Below are 25,804 nucleotides of genomic sequence, written 5' to 3' on the forward strand. Positions count from 1 at the left end.
TTTTCTCTACTTTCAAATCATGTGCAAATTACCTCATTATTTTGACACTAGTTCGTGTATGGAAAATTCGTCATCACTGCTTCTTTACTCTCCCTCATCCTAAGTATCTTTTTATTAAATTCAATGTCCCAGCCTTCACAACTACTTTACTGGTTTCAAAATCTCTGCCATCCACACCCTGGCTGGCATTCCTATTCTATATCATTCCATGCCCACTAATTCAATAATTCAATTAAATATTTATCAAACACCTATTTTATGATAAAGCACAATGCCAGAGACTGAGAGTCTCTTTACACAAAGTAAAATCTAGTGGGGACATAAAAATAAGTATAAAATGTTATGAAGATTGAAAAGTACACCTTACTTTGGAGCAGCTAGGTAGTACAGTAGATAGAGTGCCAAGACTTGAGTCAGGAAAACCCATTTTCCTGAGTTCAAATCTGGCCTCAGACACTTACTAGCTGTGTGACTCTGGGTAAGTCACTTAATGCTGTTTGTCTTGGTTTCCTCATCTGAAAAATGAGCTAGAGGAGGAAATGGCAAACCATTTCAGTATATTTGTGAAGAAGACCTCAAACAGGGTTACAAAGAGTCTGACATGATTAAAATGACTGAACAATAACAACAGTCTACTTTGAGGAAATGGAAAGGCATAGAATCCTTTAGACTCAAAAGATGAATGAGTAGAACAAGAGTAACAAGAATTGGATTCTACATTTAGAAGAGAGGTAATATTATAGTCATAATGATTCCCTGAAGACCCAGTCCATTATCCATGCCATATACCATGGAGCAGTGGGTAGGGCAGGGATAGCATAGTAGGAGAAGATCAAACAGGGTGCTAGATAGCAGGGACCTTGAAAACACATCAGTATCTGTAAAGGATAGGCTGAAGCATTGGTGAAATCACTGACTGGGTTAGCATCCTGGTCAGTGTGATGCAGCTATTAGAGAGTCAAAGAAGCAGATGACAGCAAACAGCCATGAGCCTTGCCTGAAACTACAATGATGATCAGCTTCCTGATGAGGACAGAAGAATGAGTAGTGCACCACTGTATTCTAGTACTACAAGAAGGCAAAATGCACTGGCAAAAACTCAGAATATCAATAGCCTACCTACTGAAAATAATTCAAGGCATATGATGCTAATGACCAAAACAAGGAAACCACAAATGCACATGAAATGAGTGAAAGATACGAATGCTTTCATTATTCACTTGTATAATATGATAATAAAATTGAAAACAGATATTGCTAGTTATAGGCAAGGTCTACATACTGCTTTTTGTCAACTGTACCCTCAACTCCATGTCACACAACATATGGCAGATGAATAGAAGTCAATTATAAAAAAAGTCATCTATTATCACTAATTTTATTCAATTATGACAAATAAAAGCCAAAAATAAAGGTTTACTAAAATCTGTACGAGGAAAAGTTGAAGAGTCTAAAACTATTTAAAATATTCATTGTTGTTTAATCATTTTTCAGTTGCGTCCAACTTTTCAAGACTCCTTTGGGGTTTGGGGGGAACAAAGATACTGGAGTGGCTTGTTACTTCCTTTTCCAGTTCATTTTACAGGTGAGGAAACTGAGGCAAACAGGGTGAAGTGACTTGCCTAGGGTCACACAGCTAGTAAGTGTCTGAGGTTTGGTTTGAACTCAGGAAGATGAGTGTTCCTGACTCCAGGCTCAGCACTCTATCCACGGATGCCACACACTGGAAGTATTCTCTGTGTCTGTGCCTATCTCTCTGATTCTTCTCAGAATCTCCAATTTAAGGAGGATTCCCAGGCCAATTACATCTTCATTCCTTTCCTGGCCCTTACTCCTATCTCCTCCAGACCTTTTCTAAAATACACTCATGCTAACCAAATTTATAAGAATACAAGTCATTCCTCCATTAGTATATGGTCAAAGGATATGAAGCAGTTTTCAGACAGAGAAATTAAGTCTATCTATAGTCAAACACTCTAAAACACTGTTGATTAGAGAAATGTAAATTTAAAAAGTCTGAGGTTTTACCTCACTTCTATCAGATTGGCTAAGATGACAAAGGGAAAATGATAAATGTTGGAGGGGAAGTGGGAAAACTAGCACACTAATGCACTGTTAGTGGAATTGTGAATGAATCTAACCATTCTGGAGAACAATTTTGGACCTATACTGAAAGACCTACAAAACTGTGCATACTCTTTGGTCCAGTAATATCACTGCTAGGCTGGTATCTCAAAGAGATCAAAAAAGGGAAAAGGACTATTTGCACAAGAAAAATTTTATAACAGCTTTTTTGCTGTGGTTAAGAATTGGAAATTGAGGGGCTGCCCAGTGGGGAATGACTGAACAAGTTGTGGTGTTTGATTGTGAAGGAATATTATTGTGCTATAAGAAATGTCAAGCAGGATGATTTCACAAAAAATCTGGAAAGACTTATATGAATGGATGCAAAGTGAAATGAGCAGAACCAAGACAACATTGTACACAGTAACAACAATATTTTATAATGAAGAACTGTGAATGACTTAGTTATTCTTAGGAATACAATGATCGAAGACAATCCCAAAGAACTTATGCTGATGCATGCTATCCACCTCCAGGGAAAGAACTGATATTGTCAGAATAACGACTGAAGCATATTATTTTTTACTCTTTTTTATTCTTTTTTTTTGTTCCAGTGTTCTTAAACAAAATGACTAATCTGGGAGTGTTTTACATGATTGTACATGTATAACATATATCAGACAGCTTACCATATCATGGAGTGGGGAAGGGAGAAGTGATAGAATTTGGAAATCAAAACTTTACAAAATAAACCCAAATGTTAAAAAATTGTTTTTACATGTAATTGGGGAAAACAAAATGTTTTAAAATTTTGAAAACTGCAAAAAAATACCCTCGTGCCAATTAACTTCATCTCTCCCACATCCCTACTGTGATCTTTCCCTTGACCCTTTTCAGATTCCTTTTAGAAGTTATCTTCCCCCATTAGAATGTAAGCCCTTTGAGTGAATGGAGACTACCTGCTTGTATTTGTACTCCCAGAGCTTATCACAGTGCCTTGAACATAGTAAGAATTTAATAAATGCTTGCTGACTTGACTTGAATAAGATCACATAGCCAGCATGTCAGAAGTGAAACCTGAACACAGGTGGTCTTCTTGATTTAAGGAGTCGTTCTCTATATATTACACCAGTGGTGTCAAACTCAAATAGAAATGGGGAAGGGGTGTTGTCACTAATCCACACATAAGACACAAAATATGTGTCCTGCTCAACACATATTGACTTAGTTTTAAAATGTAATATTATCTACATTTTATTATATTTTTATTCATTTTGTTAAATATTTTCCAATTATATTTTTGTCTAGTTGGGCCACACTTGGGAGTATTGTGGGCCACATATTTGACACATCTGTCCTTCATCATACTGTTTCTTACCCTAATAGAATCCTGTAAATATTAATTAAGAACAGGAGTCATCAAGCTAAGTTAGCTTTAGAAAGTTAACCCTATCTCATCAAAAAAGGAGGAAAAGTATTGTTTGATGCTCTCAGATCACATGATAAAAAAGTGTGAAACAGGGGTGGGGAACCTGCGACCTTGAGGCCACATATGGCCTTCTAGATCCTTAAGTGTGGCCTTTTGACTGAATCCAAATTTTACAGAACAAATTCAGTCAAAAGGCCATACATAAGGATCTAAAAGGCCACATGTGACCTCAAGACCATAGGTTCCCCACCCCGGCCTAAAATCTATAGAAATGCTTCTGAAGCAAGCAGACATCACTTCTCTAAGTAACTATAAAAAAAAAGAGGACAGCACATATATACCCCTGGATTTGTCAAATATAAATAAAGGCAGTTGACCTCTGCAAGGTAACTATGAAATGGTTAAAATGTAGGAGTGGAATCAAAGGGCTTCCCATGGATAGCATCCATATGAACTTAGCCAACAAAACAAAAGCAAAGAAAAGGAGAATCAATTGCTTACTTATGTGTATTTGTCTATAGAAATAAAGGAGTTCATTGATGGCATTTCAAGACCAGCTTATCACAACAACCATAATTACAAGAAAAAAAAAGTTATCATTAAGGAGCTCAGACTTTGTGACTAATGCAGACAATATAAAAAAGTGGTAGAAACTATGCAGAATATCATTGTATGCTGTAAAAAGTTAGCCCTACTACAATATTTAGAAGATCTGGTAGCTGGTATTATACACCAGAAGCTTATCATCTTTCATGAACTAATAGATGAAGAATCCATATAGAATAATTACAGATCTGAGTATCCTTGAGAATGCAACCAGTAAAATTTCCACTCTGTTACCCCAATCAATATGCTACTCAGATGCAAACAGATTGCCCAAGGGTCCAGCAAGAGCTAAATACAAAGGGTTCTTCTCCTATTCTTCAGTAGGACAACACCCACAACCTAGTTCCCACCAGGCAGTATTTGATCCTTCCTGGTTGGTTTACAACTTCACCCAGACCTCCATGGAAGGTATCTAAGAGTCCCCACACCACTCTGACCTTTTGATCCACCTGATCTATCAGATGTGAACTGGGGATATGGACATTCATAACACTTGAATAATGAGGGAGTCATCAAATACAATTTTTCTAGTAAGACAGTGGACCATTTATTTTTACCTTTTGCCAGGTCATTGCTCCATGCGGTTCAATCAGTCTTACATATGTCCTGTTGCTATGTTCTTCAGACTCATCCAGGCCTTGAAACCTACTCTGCATCTTAACCATGAGGACTACTGGCATTTCTACTTGCACTTCACCTAAATCTTTATATATGTTGTCTCCCCTAATTGGAATATGAACTTCCTCAGAGCAGGCACTGTTTTGCTTTTCTATTTGTATCCTAAGCATTGAGCTAAGTGCTTAGGACACAGTAAGTATTTAACAATTGTTTTCTTCCATTCTTTCATAAATTCAAAATTTACTAGAATCAGAGCATTATCATTGATAAAGATTTTCTAATGACCACTCAAATAACACTGATTCATAAAATTTTAAGAATGATATTTTAATTAGTATTGATCCATACCAAAAGCCCAATACCTCCAAACTGTGTGAAACAAAAATTTTCAAAATGAAATACTAGCAGAAGAAATCAAAAATCGAAGAAATGGGATGAGGTACAACAATATCCCTTTTGAGTCAGTCAATAAATATTATTAAGCATCTACTTACTATATGACAGGTACTGTGATATACATACTGGGGATGTAAGCAAAGAGGCAAAAGACAGTCCCTGCCCTCAAGGAGCTCACAATCTAAAGGAGAAGACAATAAATAAGTAGATACGTACAAATAGGCTACATACAGAATAACTGAAAAATAATTAAAAGAGAGATGGCACCAGAGTCAAAAGGGGTTGAGAAAAGCTTCCTATTGAAGATGGGATTTTAGTTGGGACTTGAAGGATGCCAGGAATGGCAATAGTTAGAGACAAGAAGGAAGAACATTCCAGGGATGGGATTCAGCCAGAGAAAATACCCAGAGCCAAGAGATGGAGTGCCTTGTTTGTGGAACAGCAAGAAGGCTAATGTCACTGGACTGCAGAATATGTGATGGTATAACATGTAAGAAGAATGGTAAGGAGGTGGGTAGAGGGATTAGGTTATGAAGAGTTTTGAATATGAAACAAAATTTCGTATTTGACCCTGGAAGTATAAGGGAGACACTGGAGTTTACTGAGTAGTTAGATCTGTGGAAATTGGGAAAATTGGGAAATTAGGAAAACCACTTTGGCAGTTGAATGGAACAGATTGAAGTTGAGGGAGATTTAAGGCAGATTCATCAGCAGGTTACTGCAATAGTCTTAAACATGTGCTAATAGGCATGATATATTGCACCAGGGCAGTGGCACTGTCAGAGGGGAGATGGAGACATATTCAAGAGATATATTCAAGATGAAATTGGCTGGCATTGACAACTGATTGGCTATATGTAATGAAAAATAATGAAGAGTTGAGGATGATGCCTGACAAACTAGAAATATGGCATTGTCCTTGATAGTAGTATGAAAATTAAGAAGGGAGAAGAGGATAGGGAGAAAGTTAAGTTCTATTTTGGATATGTTTGAGTTTAAGATGTCTACTGAACATCCAATATGAGATGTCCAAAAGGCAGTTATAGACGTAAGACTGTCAGCAGAGAAATTAGGCTAGAAAGGTAAATTTGAGAATCATCAGCATAGATAGCAATTAAATTCGGGGAGCTGATGAGACCTGCAAAAGGAGAATAGAAGTATAAAAGGAGAATAAAAGAGGGCCCAGGATAGTAATAGAACCCATAAGACATCTTCAGTTAGATGATATACCTGGATGAGGATCCAGCAAAGGAAAATGAGGAGTGGTGTGATGTGCGGGATGAGAACTGAGAAAAAAAAATAACATTAAGAGGGTGATCAACTCTCAAAGGCTACAGAAAGATGAGGAAGAATGAGGACTGAGAAGAGGTCATGGGATTTGCCAATTTAGAGATCATTGGTAACTTTAGAAAACACAGCAAAAGTGAAATGTTAAGCTTGCAACCCACATTATAAGAGGTTGAGAAGTGAGTGAGAGGAGTGAAAGTGCAGGCATTTATTGTAGGCCTTTTCAAAGAATTTAGCCATAAAGGGAGGAAGAGATATAGAATGGTGGTGAGAATGAGTGAGAGTTTTCAGGATATGGAAAACGTGGGCATGTTTGTAGATAGGAAGGTAGGAGCCATCACACAGGGAGAGATTGAAGAAAAATGAGAGTGGGGAAAATAGAGGAAGGAATTCTTGTAGAAAAGATACGTAAGGAAAACGACTGGCCTAGGTAAGAAGTAAGACTGCCTCTTCCTGTAAGACGAGGATAAAGGAGGAGATAGTGGCAAAAGATATATGAGTGATGTGAGATGAAGAAGAGATGAGAAGGGGGAACTCTAAGTGAATGGCTCATTTTTTTTCTATAAAACAGGAAGCAAGGATGTCAGCTGAGGACAATGAAGGGAGGGGAAGCCTTGAGAGGTTTTGAGGAAGGATGAAAAGGTTTGGAAATATTGCTGTGGAGAAGGGGGTTAGTGAGTTGGCAAGGCAGATAGAGAAAGATCACCTAGCAGCAGTGAGGGCCCCGTTGAGATTGTGTAACATACATTTCTAGTGTAACCTGTAAGAAGTTTGTGTGATTTTCTCTATCTCCATTCATTAGCACATGTTTAAGAGAAGATAAAGGATAGTGGGAGTAATTCAAGGCTGTGGCTTGACACAGTACAATGAGTGATTCAATGAGAGAGTCAAGAAGTTAAGAGAAAAAGACAGTTTAGAGTTAAACTGGTTCATCAAAAAGTCAAAATGGGGAAAAGATGAAAGAGTGGTTAGTGAAGGGACAATGGCCTAGGAGAAGGTGGAGGGACTGGATGCTACAATGTCAGCAAAGAGTAGGATTTGGTAACAAGAGGGAGAGTTGGAAAGCCACTATTTAGTTATAATTATCCACACATATCTTCTGTGCAAGATGACAAGCTACATACTTTGCTTTCTTGGATCTTATAATTGTAGAGTTAATAGAAATGGCATTCTTGTTAAGAACCTCCCCTTCCTTATCACCCTCCCAACAAAAGAAACCTCACTTTCTTTCTTAAAATCATAATATATTAGGGTTAGAAGGGACCCCAGTTCATCTAGTTAAACTTCTGTCTAAGCCATGAATCTACATTATTCCTAAGAAATGACCATCCACTCTCTACAAGGAGACCTAAAATGAAAGCTTATTTCACGTTTTAACAGCTAGCATGAAGTGTTTTGATAAGTTTTAAATGAAGTTTGCCTCTCGATAACTCCTTTTCATCGATTTTAGTTCTGCCTTCTGGGGTCAAACTGAATAATACTAATTCTTCTTTCATATGACAACCCTTCAAAAGTTGATGGTCACTCTAGTACCTGTTAAGCCTTCTCTTGTTCAGTTTAAACAGCCCTACTTTCTCCAACCAGTTATTAAATAGCAAAACTCTCACCATTGTGGTCTCTGACTACTGGATAGGTTTTAGCTTGTCAGTGTCCCTTCTATAACATGCCATCTAGAATTCAATGTAATATGGTCTGATCAAAACAGAATGTAGCAGGGATGTTGCTTCCTTTGGCCCTGTACCTTTTAAAAAGTAATTCAACATAAGATTTGATTTGGCTGATGACTCATAGCATTCTTTGAGTGAGCCTAGTAGTTTTTCATTTCAACATGCTTTTGACCTATATTCTTCCCCCAACACACATTTATGATGTGTTGTGTGTTAAGTACTGTCATAAACATTTTGATAGAAAGGACAAAAACAAAATTAGTCATGCCTTCAAGGGGTTTACATTCTAACAACAGAGATAAGTACACATAGAGGTACATATAAGATACAGAATTCTAAGAGGCAGAAGGAGAAGATAACTCACTTTAGGTATGGAGGACAGCCAGAGAGCAAAGGCATGGGAATGGGGAACAGACCATGATGAGTGAGAAATCACAAGTATACCAGAATGACTGGACCACAAAGAGAGGAGGAATGTCTAAGAATACTGGAAAGTAAAGCAGTGGCAAGGTTGTAAAAAGCTTTGAATGTTAAAGTTAATATCTTAGAGTTAACAGGAAGTCATTCCATTTTAGAGTAAAGAGGTAACATATTCAGACGTGCATTTTAGAAAAATCACGTTGGTGGCTCTGTGGAAAGAGAGAAAAAGTAGGGAGACAAATAAAAGGCAAATTCAATACCCTAAGGTAAGAAGTGATGAAAGTTCTGCAACAGTTGCACAAATGGAGAGTAGGAATTATATATGAGAGATGTTGAAGAGATAGAAGTGACAGGATTTGGAAACTGATTGGATATATAGGTTGAGTAAGAGGAAGGAATGACAGTGAAGCTGCCAACCTGGGTGACTTAGCTGATTGTTTTTTTAATGAAAAATTTTATTTTCATATTTATAATCTATTATCATCCTATTGTCAGCCTATTGTTCCGGCTTGACACAATCTTTTAGGATACCAATTATGTCATCCAAGGTATTGCCGATCTCATTTCCTGTTAGAAAATTTAATAAACTTTTTAACTAGGTCTTCAAAGTTATTGATTAAAAGAAGTCAAAAAAAATCAATTCAACTATTATAACTTACTACCTTGTAGTTATCAGAGTAGAAGAGGAAAGTATTCTAAACACCTGACTGTGAAATTTGTGATGTAATGTAATAAAGTGTCACAGTGTGACAAAACCCCTACCCCAGTCATTTTTATGCAGGTGCAATTGGGTTAAAATGAATAATTGCAGGTAGTCTTGAAAAGGAAAAAAATGACTCTCCCGTCGATTCTATTTGGCCTAAGAGTTATGTAAAAAATGCCAGCCCTACACCAAGTAGGCAGTGTAGTAGATGGAGTGCTTGGATTGGGAGTAAAAATCTTGCTTCTGGCATTTACTAATTTTATAACCCTGGGCAAACCATTTAATATTTTTCTGTCTCAGCTTTCTCATTTGTAAAATATGGTTGATAATAAAAGTACCTATTGCCCTCAACACTTAGGTGTGTGAATCTGGATACAAGTTAACTCCTCTCGGACTGTTTCTTCATATATAAAATGGGTCTAATAATAACACTTCCAGGGTTATTGTGAGGACAAAATGAGATAATATATGTAAACTGTCTTGCAAACCGTAAGGTACTATGTAAATGCAAGCTATTATTGGGCAACTAGGTGGTGCAATGAATAGAATTCCATGCCTGGAGTCAGGAAGACCTGAATTCAAATCCAGCCGCAGACACTCACTAGCTGTGTGATCCTGGGCATGTCACTTAAACTCTGTCTTTTGCAGTTTCCTTATCTGTAAATAGAGATCATAATAACACCTACTCAAAGTATTGTCCTGAGTTTCAAATGAGATAATAATTATAAAGAGATTAGCACAGTGTCTGGCATTTGGTAAGTGCTATATAAATGTTTGCTATTATTATTATTATTTCCTATACCATGCTGATGCTCTAAGAATTTGCTGACTATTTAAATATACTTTATCTCTCCCTTAGTAAGGGCAGGAAGCTCCTTAGGCTGCCTTACTGAGTCATGATCCTGTTAATACTAACTGTAACTGAGTGTGGCCCCATTATGGAGGACCAAGAATGATCACTAGGGGCCACAATATACCTAAAGAATAATATTTTGTCCTTATTCTAAGTATTTTATCATATGTAATAGGCTTTTTTATAGTTCAGGGAGTAGCTACACTTGTCATGGAAATGTATCAAGGGGAATAAAATTAGTGAAACCTTCCAGTAAGCAGCAAAAACTTATGAATTTTGTATTGCAATAGTTTGAAGTTTCTATCACTTCAATGAAAGGTCATTCATTCTTTAAATGATAAGAATATAATTAAAGTGACATCAAAAGCAAGTCTGTGTACATTCTGTATAAGTATCAGTTCTGAAACCACAAATATAACTTGGAACCTCTATTTAAACTCTCCTTTTCCAAAAGCTTTTTATTGAGCCTATTATGCACAGTGTACAGAACAAACATACTAGGTAAAAGCCACGACTGAACTGGGCCCATCTGCTAAACAGATTCAAGTCACACTAATGTCCAAATTCCCATAGTACAGCTAAGAAGGTAAGATTGTCAAATCCAGGGAGAAAGATCAAAACCAAATACAGCTTTAAAATACACTTCTCTATTTAAAGAACCATATGATGAAATTCAGTCTCTGCCTGCATTTCAGTCTGAAATAATGATACAGTGTCACCTAAGAAACTTCTCTTTTTCAGATGGCCATCCTCTAGTCATCTAAGTACCTCTGCCTGATGACAGAACAGTAACCAAACCCCCGTGAGTTGGAGTAAAAAGCCACAAGTAGAATCGAACAAGTTTCTCTGTCCCTAATCCTGTTAAAATGTTTTCTTCCCAAGAAAATCTGATACTTGCAGACATCCAAGAGCATCAGCTCAAGAGAAATCCAGTAGCAGGGAATGTATTTACAGGAAAACTAAATTAGCCAACAGTCGGCTCCCTTTTTGTCAATACCATTTAAAGATGCCATAGAGAAGTCTAGGTAGAAAAAAATAGTTATTTTAAGTCATCATTACAGGACTAATATATGTAAGAGTTTCTTAAGTCATGGGCAAGGGATGAAGAGAAGGATCTCACATCTAGCAAAAAAGAGCAACATTTTTATTTGCCTGTCTTGATTTTGAGGATCCTTTTTAAGAAAGGTTAGCCTGGGTAAAGAAATGCATTGAAGGGCTCAGGGCCTACAGTTACATTTTCAAATATTGTAGGTGCTGTTTTCTAGAGTTTGCATTAATATTGGAGCAGCTTATCATTGGTAAAAATAAATAAATAAATAAAATGAAAACCATTTTGGACACATTTTTTGTACACAGTGTTTCTTGGATCAGATGGCATGTGTTAGTGAAAAACCTTTTTACCAGCACCCATGAAAATTCTATTCTAGTGCCTGAAATCACAGCTATAATTGAATAATAGCTATAACTACACTTGAGTCCTAGGGACTTTATCCTAAGACATTGCAATTTGGAAAGGGAAAAATTTAACACACATACGTTACTTCAGATTTAGTTAAAAACAGGAAGCTACCTGGGCATTAGACCCATTTGTCAGTCACTATAGGAACCAATTCCCTCTCCCATTCAATTAAATTTGTCTTCATTAATTCCTAGATAATTTCACAGCATGAATTGTGAAGTTGATTCAAATTTTTTGTTGTGCTATTTTCCTCAGGCATATTTTAGGCTTAATGTCTCAGGCTCTGAAGTTACTAGTTAAAGCTTTGCTAATTAGGACAAGACATTGCAAAGGGACCTCACTTGAATTCTCTGCTTAATGGGAGTTCACGTCTACCTCACAGAATTCTTAACTTCAAAGCTCACCTCATTTGCCTCCTATACAAGGTCTTTCCTGACCTCCCTTCTGCTAGGAGTGAGTGCTTTCCCACTCCCCTATATTACTTAGTATATATTTTATATTTATGTATTTATTCTCTCAGTAGAATATAATCTCCTTGATTATATAACCAGTGACTGGTTTTTTTGGGGGGGAGGGGGAGATTAGTCTCCATATTCTCAATGCAAAGAACAGCACTTGACACATGGTGGATGCTTAATTTTAATTTTTTAAAACTGATTGAGTTTAATTGTACTGACAATACCCTCCATGTAAACAAGAATACTACTGCCCAATGATAAGGTCCCTCACTTTAAAATTCCCTGATCTTGCTGGAAATTAAGACTGGCATCAGGGTTAGCTAAAGCAAAAATAGGCAGTTTGACCTGTTATAACCTTTATCTTTCACCTGCTATACTACAGCTATTTACCATTCTCAAGTAGCATGCCCATAATGCCCTAAGATCCTCAACCCAGCTTTTCACCTTAGCCTTTGCTTCTTAAAAAAGTGTTTAACTTCTCTAGTCATTCTTGACCTACTGCTCCTTACCTCTTTTGCCCCATTCACCCAAGACTCTACCTTCTCATGAGGCAGCAGGATGACCTAAAAGATTTCAGAAGGCTATCAATTCCTATACTCTCATTTTACAGATAAGAAAACAGCCCATGAACAGTTAAGCGATTAGCCTAAGGTCATACCACAAAGTGTCAGAGACAGGATTTGAACCTAAAGCCTCTAACTGCAGAGCAAACCTTCTTTGCCCTCTGTTGTCATGCTTTCAGACAACAGCTATATCTTCACAGGAATCTTCTAGAAATAAATGCCTTAAGGTGTGACTCTAAAATTTCAAACACTTTAACTGGCCAGTAGGAGACATACACTGGAGGGAGAAGGCCTATTAAAATCCTTGATTAATCTAAAGAACCTTGCTTTATTGACTATAAGAAATAAACTTCCTTTTATCATTAATGGTCTGGGTTTGGTTAATTTAATATTCTGGCTAGCAAAACTACCCAAGATGTTATCCATGGATTATTTGTTTTCAAAGAATGAGAATATAAAACATATACTTAATAACAAAATAATATTAATTACTACTCCATCTTCTTTTGATGTGATTTAGAAGTACTTCGTTTTTTTTATAGATGACCCTAAAGGGCTTATGATGACTAATGATAGCCATTCAGTGTTATTAAGGTAAACAAAGAAAGAAATAAAAGGAAGTCTATATTCACTCTATGCTATGCAAAAAAAAAAAGATTTCTTCATAATTTCTGGTATCAATTGTGACTATCCTATCATAAAAATAGAGAGAAAAAAATCCTGAAAGTCACTTTATCACTTCCTTACAAATAAACCTAAATAAATTTACAAACATCCAATAAGGTAGAAGTCTTCCTTTCATAGATGATTTTTTTTTGGTAAAGAATCAAATGAGTTATTACTCCACCCCCAATAAATGTGCTATTAACAACCAAGATAATAGGGTTTCCTTCTTGGTTCTGAAAGAATTATTAAAACCTGTATTCAAATGGTTTTCAAGCTTAGCACACATAATGCAGACCACATAAATTGCAACCTAAATGTAAGCAAAATGTCAATAAATAAAAAGCACATGTCTAAGGCACATTTTCTTGACTCTATCCTACTGAAAATGTCCTTATTTCCTGCTCTCAGTTTAATCCATCACCATCTACAACTGCCTTTAGTTATATTATCTAATGCTTCAGCCACATGTCACTGTCAGTTTATATACAGAAAACATTAAGAGCAAAACACGTCTCTTAGAAAGGCAATAGTAGTAAAATCTTAAAACACTGAATAATATCTCCTTTAGTCTCCCCCAAGTTAAAAGTCGCATTTTGTTTAACAAGCAACTGAAAGGATAAAGATCTGCTTATTCAGGAGGGCAGATGATGAAAAAAATCAAAATAATATGATTTAAGATTTCATGTTTAAATTTCTCCACAAAACTAAAATAAAATAGTTAAATGGTTGATGATTATTAATGCTAACAAGTTCTAGGTCTGAAGCTAAGGCAGCACAAAGTTCAGTAGCCAGAAATAAACATCAGGTTATGCCAAAGCCCCACCTGAAGGAATTCAACAAGCTGTGATGGTTGAAATAGGTAGGGAGCAGACAGACCATCCTGGCATGAAGCAATCAGAGACAGGGGTGGGGTTTCTGTTGGAAAGCACCATTATGCAACCCATGAAGCAGGGAAGCAGACCCAGAACTGAGTAGCATAGCAACCAACCTCCACAGCTCAGACTTCTCCCAAACTGAAAATAGAAAGGACTTAAGATCCAATATTATTCTTTCTGTTCCACTCACACCAAAGGTAACATAGAGGCCTCCAATATTCTTCTGAAAAGAGAACTTCCAAAAGTATATGAAACCAAGGCTCATTCTCTTGTCTCAGCATACTGGTATCATGGAAGTGATAACAGGGTATATTTCATTGGTTTTTTTTTTCCAAATTAGAGTTAGATCAAGTATATCAAGCACTGAATCTGTGTGCCAAGTGTTGTTGTTGTTGTTGTTGAGTTGTTTTAGCTGTGTCTGACTATTCATGACCCCATTTGGAGTTTTCTTGGCAAAGATACTAGAATGGTTTGCCATTTCCTTCTCCAGTTCATTTTACAGATGAGGAACTGAGGCAAACAGGGTTAAGTGACTTGCCTAGGGTCACACAGCTAGTAAGTGTCTGAGGTCAAATTTGAACTAAAGAAGATGAATCTTCCCGACTCCAGGCCCAGCCCTCTATCCACTGCAGCACCTCGCTGCCCATGTGCCATGCACTATTGATATAATTCCAGTAACTAAATGTTCTCTCCCCTCAAAGAGTTTATATTCTGTCTATGGAAATAATATGTACACATTTAAGTGGATTCAAAATACAAAGTAACTATTGAAGGAGAGAAGGGACCATTAAGAAAGGGCTCATGAAGGAAGAGAGACTTATACTAGAGATTAGGCCTGCAGGGGTGGCCTTGAGGCCACATATGGCCTTCTAGGTCCTCAAGTGCAGCCTTTTGACTGAGTTCAAGTTTTACAGAACAAATCTTTTTATTTATTATTATCCACATGTGGCCTCAAGGCCTCAGGTTCCCTACCCCTGGAAGGGATTATAAAACATATAACATAATCCCAGACAGAAAGAAAAGTCCTGCAAAGGCATAAAAATAGGTAAAGAAACATTATAGGTGAGGAACAGCAAGTAGCCAGAGTACATGAAGAGAAAGGTACAGTGGAAACTGTTCAACCTAGAGGGCTGAACTTGGCATCCATCACGAGAATCAAGTTCAAATACCAGCTCTGCCATTTACTAGCTGGGTCATCTTGGGCAACTTTCTTAACCCCTCTTGACTTCATTTTCCTCACCTGTAAAATAAGAGTGTTAGACTGACTGACCTACAAGGTCCCTTCTCTCTCTGGATCTATGATCTTAACTGTAATAAATTTAGAAAGGTATATTGGAACCAGATAGTTAAGGACTTTAAATGCACTGGGAATATGTATGTATAAATACACATATATTTATGCATATGAATGTATTTGATCCTGGAAGCAATTGAAAGCCACTGGAGTCTTTTGAAGAGAAGTAGAGCAATGTCTTATCAGTGTTTTAAAACTATCAATTAGTAGCTATATAGATCAGAGGCTACTTTGGAACAAAAGAGAAACAGAGTATAGAAACAAGTAAAAAGTTCTCTACTTCATTGGAATTCTAGAAGACAAAAAGGCTATGAATTGCCTCCCTTTATTCACCATCCATTTCCTCATAAGAAATTGGAATTTGGCTTCTATCCCCCATTTCTTTACTCAAATAGCTCATCCCAGACATACACCTGATTTTTCAGCAACATTTAAAACTTTAAAATCCTGCTTCCGTGATGCTCTCCTCCTTTGGTTTCCATAAAATAATATTCTTTTTGTTCTCCTTTCTCTGACAGTTTACGTGATGTCTCCTCTTTATCATCCTATCCACTAAATTCTTTGGGTTCCATCCTTTCTCTCTTCTCTCTTTCCTCTCCCTCACTGATGAATGTATCCACTTGTCTGCTCTCAACTAGTCCTTCTGTGGTGGTATTCAAAAATCTTTTTCTCCAGTTCTGACCAAAGAAAGCCCAGTTCAGTGGATAGGATACCGGACATAGAATCAGAAAGACCTAGGTTCAGATATTCAATAGTTATGTGACCCTGCGAAAGCCATTAACCTCTCTGTGCCTGCATTTCCTCATTTATAAAATGAAAGATTTCAACTAGATGGCCTCTGAAGAAGCTTTTAATTCTAAATCTACGATTCTATGACCTGTTACTTAAGCCCCATACTCACAAGTATCTGCCTGACATACTGTTACGGAAATCTTGTCAGTATACTATATTCCCATGTTCAAAACTAAACATTTCCCACTCTTCTCCTCTTCTGCAAGCCTTTTGCTCTCCTCCCAACTTCCCTGTTTCTATAAATGACACTATTACCCATTGTCATTAGTCTGTCAGGCTCAAAACCTTAGAGAAATCTTGAATTTCTCATTGTATGACACTTCCCAGTTACAGCTTAGTGCTGTATAAATCATGTTGGACTTGTATTCCAAGGACATGGGCTCAAATTCTCATTTTCCCCCTCCTTCTGCTTACCATCTGTGTGACCTGAGCAAGTCATTTAACCTCTCTGTGTCCCAGTTGCTCATCTATAATATAAGCAGGTTGCACTAGATGGACTCTGAGTTCCCTTCCAGTTCTAGATCTATGACCCTGTGAGTTAGTTACTGGACCCTATTAATTCTGTCTCTGAAACATCTTTCATATCCATCCCCATCTTTTTGCCATGATCCTAAGTCAGACCCTTATTACTTGTGGCAAAAACCTTTTCACTGATTTTCACCCCCTCTAATCTACCCTACATACAACTGCTGGGCTGCTCTTCCTAAAGCATAGATTTGATCATGTTAATGCCCCATTTAGAAACCTTCAATGGCTCCCTAGCACCTATAGAAAAAAGTTTAAAGTCCTCCTTTCAAAGGCTCTCGAAGCTCTGGCTCCCTCTTACTTGCCTAGTTCTATCTCTACCATTCCCCTACATTCTAGCCAAACTATACTTTTCACTGTTCTTGCAACATTTTCCATACTTTCTCAATCCTCTGCTTTTGCTAGTACTTCTTACCTTTGTCCAGACAGTCTATATCATCCAGTTCTTATGTCCATCGATAACACCTTTCCTATCCGTGAAGATCCATCCAAAATGCTACTTTCTTCTTGATCCTCCCCAATCTGAACCAGATGTGACTTTTTCCCCTATCCAAACTCTACAGCTTTTCTTTTGTGGCTTATATTAGTTATTCGTGCATCAGTCCATCATATTTCCTCTGCTGGACTGTAAGGTCTAAGGGCAAAGACCATATCTTAGATTGTGTCTGAATCCCTCACAGCTTCCTATGTGGTCCCTAGTCTAGCATAGAGCTTTAGACAAAGTAAATATGCACTAAATATTTGTCGAGTCAAATATTTATGTTATTTTTCAATCCTTATTGTCACAGAGAAAAGCACCAGATTCTGATTCAATGTTACTAGGCCACATGTCCATAAATTCCTGGTGTCAGGGGACCCTGGACAAGGAGCAGGTAGGTGGCACAGTGGATAGAATATCAGGGCTGGATTCAGGAAGACCTGAGTTCAAATCCGACCTCAGACACTTGCTAGCTATGTTATCCTAGGCAATTCACTTAACTTCTGCTTGTCCCTCATGTCCTCACCTTTAAAATCGGGGTTATAATAGTACCACAGAATTGCTGTGAAGATCAAATGAAATAATAACTTTAAAGCACGTAGCACAGCGTCTGGCATATAGGTGCTATTATTTTTGTATATAACATTAGATGTTGCTGCTGCTGCCATCACCATCTAGGTTCCATCCTAATTCTGTCATGCACTGTGTGACTTAGTAACGAACTCTATATGCCTGAATTTCTTCATCCATTAAATTAAGGAACTGAACTAGATAGTTCTCTAAGGTCCCTTTCCCACTCAAATTTCATAATGCCATGGTTCATTAAGGCAACGGAAATGTACAGAGAAAAGAGCACTGCCTTATGAAGTCAGAGGGTCTGAGTTCAAATTCCACTCCTGTTGCTTATTAGTGATGGGTCCTCAGGCAAGTCACTTAACATTCCTAGGCCTCCTTAATAAAATTAGATTGGATCAGATGGACTCTGACATTCTTTTCAGTCCTAGATTTTTGATCCTAGGAGCTATGCTACAAGTATCCCTAGCTTTATGAAAGAGATGTTACAAAAAACGTAGTCATTAAAGAGCTTTGATTTAAAAAAAAATGAACCCATTTTCCCCCAACCAAAAATTAGACTACAATGGAGAAATAAAAACTTCACAACAAAGAGCGGCAAAAACTTAAAGAAGAGATGAACATAGCTGTCAGTCTTTGGGGTATGCAGGGAAATCAGTTGTACCAACAAAGCAGCTGGCATTTGTAATTCCTACCTGGTAAAGCTTTACCTGGCAGCTTATTTTTTCCTTATAATACATTCCTTTCTTTTACTGTTGCTCTAGCCCCAGATGACAAAATTTTCTTCGATCTTCGGTGATTCTCTAGGTCCACCTTTACATAATTTCTCTCTGTTAATGCTCCTGGCTATTTCTAGTGATCAACAGGTGTATCTCCATGCTTTACTACTACTAGGTGTTGACTAATGCACAATCTAATTGTAGCTAGAAGTTCATTAAATTCAAGACTGCAGATTAAATAACCTAAATTAGCTCCTCCTTTATTAGTTCTACAAATTACAGCACAATCAGTATCATTTACCAGTTTCAAAAGTGTCCCTTTTAGTTCTGTTACTAAACACTCACTCCTTTGTCGACTCCCATGCAATATTTTCCTCTGTGATATCCATCTTCCCCTACATGATATTGTCTTTTCCTTCCCTACTTATTTTTCCTTTTCTCTTTCTCCACCCTCTTGCTATCTTGGTAAACTCCGCAATAGCTGGATATGGCATCATGTCTTTTGCTGGCTTTTTAACAATTTGTGTTTAAAGGATGCCACATGTGTATCCAAGAAGGAATTCTGCTTAATCTGAGATCTGAGTGCATAAGGCAGAGACCTTCCTGAAGCAGAAGGGTAAAAACTGCTGGCTGTGGATGGCTTGGCAGCTGCATTAGTCAGCTTCTGGAAAATGTTCCAGACCCCTAGTTGTGAAACAATGCTGTTGGTCTTCCAATTCTCTTCCTCTTCCCCTATATGACAGCCACAAAACCTGCTATTTACATAACCTGGCTAGGAATCACAGAATCCTAGAATTTTAAGATTGCAAGAGACCCTAGAGATTATGAAATCCAACACTCTCTCTTGGCAGATAAGGAAAATGAGATAAGATAGGCTAAATGATTGCCTATAGTCAGTCACAGATCTCATTAGCGACAGAGCTGAGATTAGAACTCAGCTCTCCTGACTCCCAAGTCAATGCTCTTTAATATGAAAGGAAGACAACAAATCAGTTCTCAGTAACAGGAGACAAGAAGAGATCTAATTTTTTAAAATGAAAAGAGACTAAAGAGCTTAAAAAGAAACAAACTTTTCTAAAAAAAAAAAGATAAAACTGATGGCACAGAAGATCCAACACCTACTTTCTATAACAATTACCTTACAGAGATCAGTTACTAACATAATGTCCACATCCCGCAGTGCTCTAAAAATGGAGTAGAAGGGAAAAAAAGCAAATGTGTATTCTAGCTAACAATTAACAGAACTTCATCCTGAGTTTAAAGGGAAAAAAAAAATCAAATGCATTTGAGGCCCTTTACATTCTCATTGCATAATAGCTTTTTAGGGTAACATCTTATGCACTTAAAGTGAATATTCCATCATGGTGACCTATAACTTATGTCTGCAAGTAATTGTAAGCAGCTGATTCTAATATTACAGTGTTTAATGTGGAGGTAGGTTAAGACTGGGTTTGTGCACAATCAGGTTAAGATTGGATGCAACAGCAGAAAATCCATACATATGTTGGAAAATTCTGAAAAATGCCCATAGTCCCAACCTGATTAGGCTTCACATTTTTGCATGGTTTGTCAAAGCAGCTCAGTGAAATCAGATCAAGATGCAGAATTGGATAAAGTGATTTTCTTTTCTGTTTTTCCATTAATCACCATGACCCAGGGAAGCAAAGACCTTCTTCCCCTTCTCTCCTGAGGCAAGAGGGACACTTCTTTAGGAATTATGCTGATTCAAATCAGTTGCTGCTTAAGTTTCAAAATTTATTTCTATTTTTCCTGTAATATTTTTGCATCTGTGTGATGCTTTGTGTTATTACTCTCCGGTGCAATTTGCATTAAAGCAAGCTAATTTGTGCATAATTTGCAAAACAGCACTAACCACTTTTAAGATGGTTGACATTTTCCTTCAATTGGACCATCTCAGCATTTGTGTTATTGTCCAGAAACTGTAGTGATGTAACATTTTTTAAAATGAGGACAGAAAACTCCTTCAAAGAAAATGAAAGATAAGACATAGATATAAACTCTGGAGTTAAAAAAAAAAATCAAGGCAAAAGCCTTGAACTTGGTTAACTCATTTACTTAAAAAAAAAAAAACAACTTAGCTGTCTGCTCAGGACTCTCATTTTGGTTGCATTTAAACTGCTTGCAGAGTAGTGTCAGGTTATTTTTCAATTAAGATAGTGCACCGCCAATAGCAGTGCAGACAAACATCTGAAGTTTTCAATGAATGTTACAGTTCAATAACTTGGTATCTAACGACATTTTTGCTTCTATCAGACTGAATTAAGATGAAGTCTGTAACAAAACAATACATTTTATTTGAATATAAGCATGTTTGCTTTAAAAGCCTTTTCGGCGAGTGACTCTTGTTATTAATTTGGACCACAATGGGGTGCAGAGCTGCTGAGAGAGGAAGAGAGATGTTCTATAAACAACATACCACAAAGCAGGCCTTCATTCTCAATACCTGGATACTTCACATTTGTTTTCAGGCTCAAGGCTGCAGGTTAAATATCCTCAGCTATGCAAAAGGTAGCTTATCAGTTTCATAAAAAAAAAATTTTTATATTCTGAGTGAAAGCCACCCAATTTATTTGAATATAAGGGTATATATCCTTTTGAGTATAAGAAACAGACAAATAAAGTTTGTTTCCAATGACCAAACAAGGAACTCTAATTGAACAGCAAAACCACCAACTACAGGAGAGATTCTGGATCTGGATCTAATAGGACCTCACAACTTACGTTGGCATCTCCCTTAAAAAAAATAGAGTTCTCCATGGATTATAGATATTTTATATAAAGGCAGTGTAAAATGGATTTTTAAAAGAAATTTAATCAGATATATTCACTTCTTGTGCTCTGGTCATAAGGTTTAAAAAAATCCATTAATTGCCAAAAGAAAAAAAAACACTAGAAACAAAAATCCTCTAGGTTCAATGCTACAAATAGATTAGATGAGCTTTTTTTTTTTCCTGATCCAGTTGCCCTTCACAGTATGGAGGCAGCATATTAATGATACAGCTGATGGCAGGGACCACTGGTTGTTCCAGTATCACTACTGAGCTTAATGCCAAAATTTTTACTTCCTTCTTACTAAACAGCCGATTTTTTAAAAGTTCTTCTTGGACCCTATGGTAATTTATATAATTACTAATCAACACATGGACATATATACACAAGAAACAGGCTAATTCCAAAAACATTTTTTTAAAAAAGCATATTAATGGCAAATGCATAATTTTATAAATATTCAGCTGATGATGATAGGGTTTATTCACAGATTACATAAACCTCATTAATTTAATGGCTTAATTTTAGTCATATACTCATGAATAATAGCCACCAAATCCAAATTTAATTAGAATTCACTTTCTTGGAAACCTTAAGGCTTTTCATGAAATTTACCTTGCACTTTATTCCTTTCAAGATATATTAATGCTATATTAGATGAAGAAGGTTCTTTCCTGAAAGGTGAATTCTTCACAGATCAAAAAACAATTGTTCTTATTTAGATATATTCATAGGCCTTTTCAGAGATTTCCTAACTTAACCACTTGAAGTAGATATTACAAGTATTATTATCTCCAATTGATAGATGAGTTAACTGAGACTCAGAAATGAAGTGTTACCATTTTCACATAGCTAATAAGAGTAAGAGGTAGGATTTGAACCCAAGTCCTCTTGACTATTTCTAACATTCAATCTACTATCCCATATTTCTTCTAATATAAGTACTACACAGAACTTAACAACTAAACTGTAATTAGAAAATATCTTTCATAGGCCCTTTACACTGGGTCAAACAAAATTAGAAGGAAAAAAAAACTTTATAAGACGGATGAAATTCATGAAATCTTACCTCCTGGACAATGTCTCATGGCCATTTTACACCTTCTAGATTCAGCAATGGTTGGACATGGTATTGTGTCTTTTGCTGGCTTCTTAACGATTTGCCGTGTTCTTGTTTCCAAACCCCATTTAAATCCACATGTTCGGTTGTTTCTGCTACAAGTTCCCCACTCACTCCAGGGACCCACTTCACATCCTTCTGTTGAGACAAAGACAAGTAACAATTTGACACAGACTGACCCTTTATCATCTACTTATATAAAGATACTTTCCTTCCTTCCCCAACACACACACACAAGCTAACCCTATATATGTATATATGTGTGTATGTATACAATATATGTGTATACACATATACGTATATAAACACACAGTTATATGCGTGCATGTGTTTTCCTGGGTAAACATACTTTCCCACAGTTTTGAGAAGGTTCTTGCCCCCAGTGGTAAGCCTTTCATCTTTTCTTACACAATCTTTCAGTGGTACCACTGGAGTAAAGGCTTCTCAGGTTTTATTTGAAGAGGTTGAAAGACTTTTATAGTACATATTATCCAATCCAATAAACATTTCTTAAGCACCCACTATGTGCCAGGCACAGTGTGTATCATCCCAAAGATCATGACGTAATCCAAAAAAAGAAAATCAAAAGAAAAAAATTTACTTTATTTCTGATTGAATTAAAATTCCTAAATCAAAATCTAGTGATTAGTTCATCTCTAAATTTCAACTGTAGAATATAATAATTCTGAATATCTCAGTGAAATTATAAGAATTCATATAATGATCATTAATTAATAGTAATGCACGGGAGGTTTGTCTGACAAATTTCTCGTCCCAAAGATTTAAATTTATTGAACAATGAGGAAGATAAAGTGAAATATTTATTTATTCATTCAGCACAGGCTTATTAAGCACTGTTCTAGTTCTTGGATAAACAAAGATTAAAAAAAAAAAGAAATAATCTTTGCTCTCCAGAAGCTTGAATTCTACTGGAAGGCTTGATGCATGTCACTTTATGTGGGTACAGCCAACCATGGTTTATACATTTAATACAAGTGCAATTTTCATGCAGCTGAATTTTTGTAGTGGTAGAATAACAAAAGTTTTGAAATTTATGGTCCTAATGAAGAGTACTTAACTGATGTATTTTCCTTTAAAATTTTCAAGTAGTATCACAAATAAAAAGGTACCTCTCTGGGAACAGTTAATATTACTTTATTAAGCTACAAAGAAATAAATATATTGCTCAGGTAATAAACTTTTGCTGACACATGTTCATTTCAATAAGCAAACATGCCAATACTAGCTATAAGCCAAATAACAAAAATGCTTGAGAATATTCATCTTAATAATTCAGTAAATCAACACATGATTGATCAATTTTAGTTTTAATTAACAATGTAGTTCAAGTAGACAATGGGAAATCAACAAGTTTTGCAAAGACACAAGTGTTAAAAGGGGCTACAGTTTTAGAGAAAATTAAAGACCACTCACCCACACATTCCATGGTTTCATCTAATGATGCAAAACCATCAGGACACTCATGAAAGCAGCGGCCTCTATGCAAGTAAAAGCCTGCTTTGCACTTCGTACAAAAGTCTTTGCTAAAGCAAGAGTCACAGTTTTCTATTCTGCATCCTAATTTTTTTAAGAGAAAGAGAAATTCAGAGTAAGAAACATTTCATTTAAGAATATTCACCCTCTCCCCAAGTCATTATCCCCACAGAAATGTTAATGGCCAAAATTGCCATTCTTCCTTTTCCACAGACACTAATACTGCCCCTTTGAACTCATTCTCAACATCCCCCCCAGCTTATCGCCACAACAATCAAAAGACAAGCAATGAGTAGCTGGTCTCTGAACATATTATACATGAGGATGTTCAGAACTTTGTGTGCAGCCTTCAAGTGGTATAAATTTAAAAAATTAAGAATTTGGATTAATTTTGTGATTAAAACTAAAAGGTCAGAGAACCTTAAATAAGATCACAACATAGCTATACATGCAGACATAATTGGTATAACTGCTGGCTATCCACTAAAGTTAAAAAAAAAAAAGAACAGGTCATTCAACAAATTTAGTTTTCCCAGACTTCACAGATTCCTCTGAAACCCAATGCAGAAAACCTAGAAGGAAGACTCTCCTTAATGATTCTATGTTGATTTGATAATTAGGTGACCAACCTAATTCTTATTAGACCTTAGTATTATCATTGATTGCTTGTGTCATTAGTGAAAACAAACAAAAATTTGCAGTGATTTTACAGAGAATTTTTTCCAAATTACATTTGGCAAGGGACAAAGAATGAGGGCATGAAGGTTTATTATTAGGCTCAAAGCAGGGCATGATGGATAGACTAATGCTTCTATGGACTGTTATATTATTTCTTACATATCAATTTTTTCAGTGTTCCTGTCATGCATTCAATGACCATCTCAGTGCAATGCCAACATTGAATTTGATATGTTAAAGCAACAAAAGAATCAGAAGGCAAAGAAACTCATAGGAAAGACAAAAATAAACCCTGAAATTCAAGTGCAGATTTTTAAAGTTTATTCTGAAAATATAATTGATAAGAGTACCTAAAACTAAATGGAATATTGAAAAACCAATGTATAGAATATGTCAAAAAATTTAAAAAACAATGTAGACTATCTAATAATATAAAACATACCTGGTTCTTCATACCTCCTAAGTATCAAGAAGCATTACCTCTACTTCTTGATAACTGTTTGACCTTGAACAAATCACTTAACTGCCCTAGGTTTCAGTTACCTCACCTATAAAATCAAGGGATGTAGCTCCTGACAGAGAAGCAATGGATTCAATATGGCAAATGAAATATACATTTTTGGATGTGGCCAATGTGGAAATTTGTTTTTCTTGACTGAACATTTGTTGCACAAATTTTTGCTTCTCTATGGGAGAGAAGAGAAGATGGAGAGAGAAAACACTTATTAACTAGGGAAATGATTTTAAAATCTAATAAAATGAGTGTTGGATTATGACAGCTCTCTCAACTTTAATATATGATATTGTAATCCTATAATCCTTACTGGGTCTGTTTGGGGAATAAGTAACCCCAAAGAAACAGTTAATGAAATAAACGCTGAAAAATCATGTACAAATGATGTACCACTAGTTTAAGGAAAATTCAAAAGCACAGCAAGAATTCTTTAATGCATGGGGAGAAAATTTGGAACTCAAAATCTTGTGCAAGTGAATGTTGAAAACTAAAAATAAATAAATTAATAAAAAATTTGTAGAGATGGGAAAGTAGGTATATTGGTAGATAGTTATTTTAGAATAATGATCATAATAATACACTAAAAAAAGAAATCTTTAATGCATAGAAAAATACAAGATTTGTTTGGAATCATAGCTCAATAACTTGCATTTCAATAAGAATTTCGTATGCGGCCAGTTAACCTTTTAATTAGGTCATATCACATATTTTATTCACATAAAAATGTTAGATTTTCTGTTGAATTTCAAGAAAAGTATTATTA

At 36.2% G+C, this 25,804-nt stretch overlaps 1 protein-coding gene across 2 annotated transcripts in view; it reads right to left on the minus strand.

Annotated features, from left to right (window-relative positions):
- Positions 1 to 25,804, minus strand: part of RSPO2 (R-spondin 2) — a 258,597-nt gene that overhangs the window by 76,447 nt on the left and 156,346 nt on the right. For both annotated transcript variants that reach the window (XM_027849992.1, XM_027849993.1), the window contains 2 exons: positions 23,790 to 23,933; positions 22,305 to 22,493 (listed from right to left, as the gene is read on the minus strand). In XM_027849992.1, the coding sequence (XP_027705793.1) occupies positions 22,305 to 22,493; positions 23,790 to 23,933 (333 nt within the window). The remainder of the gene's footprint in view (positions 1 to 22,304; positions 22,494 to 23,789; positions 23,934 to 25,804) is intronic.

The sequence above is a fragment of the Vombatus ursinus genome, unplaced genomic scaffold (genome assembly GCF_900497805.2).
Source record: "Vombatus ursinus unplaced genomic scaffold, bare-nosed wombat genome assembly UNPS02008961.1, whole genome shotgun sequence".
NCBI lineage: Eukaryota > Metazoa > Chordata > Mammalia > Diprotodontia > Vombatidae > Vombatus > Vombatus ursinus.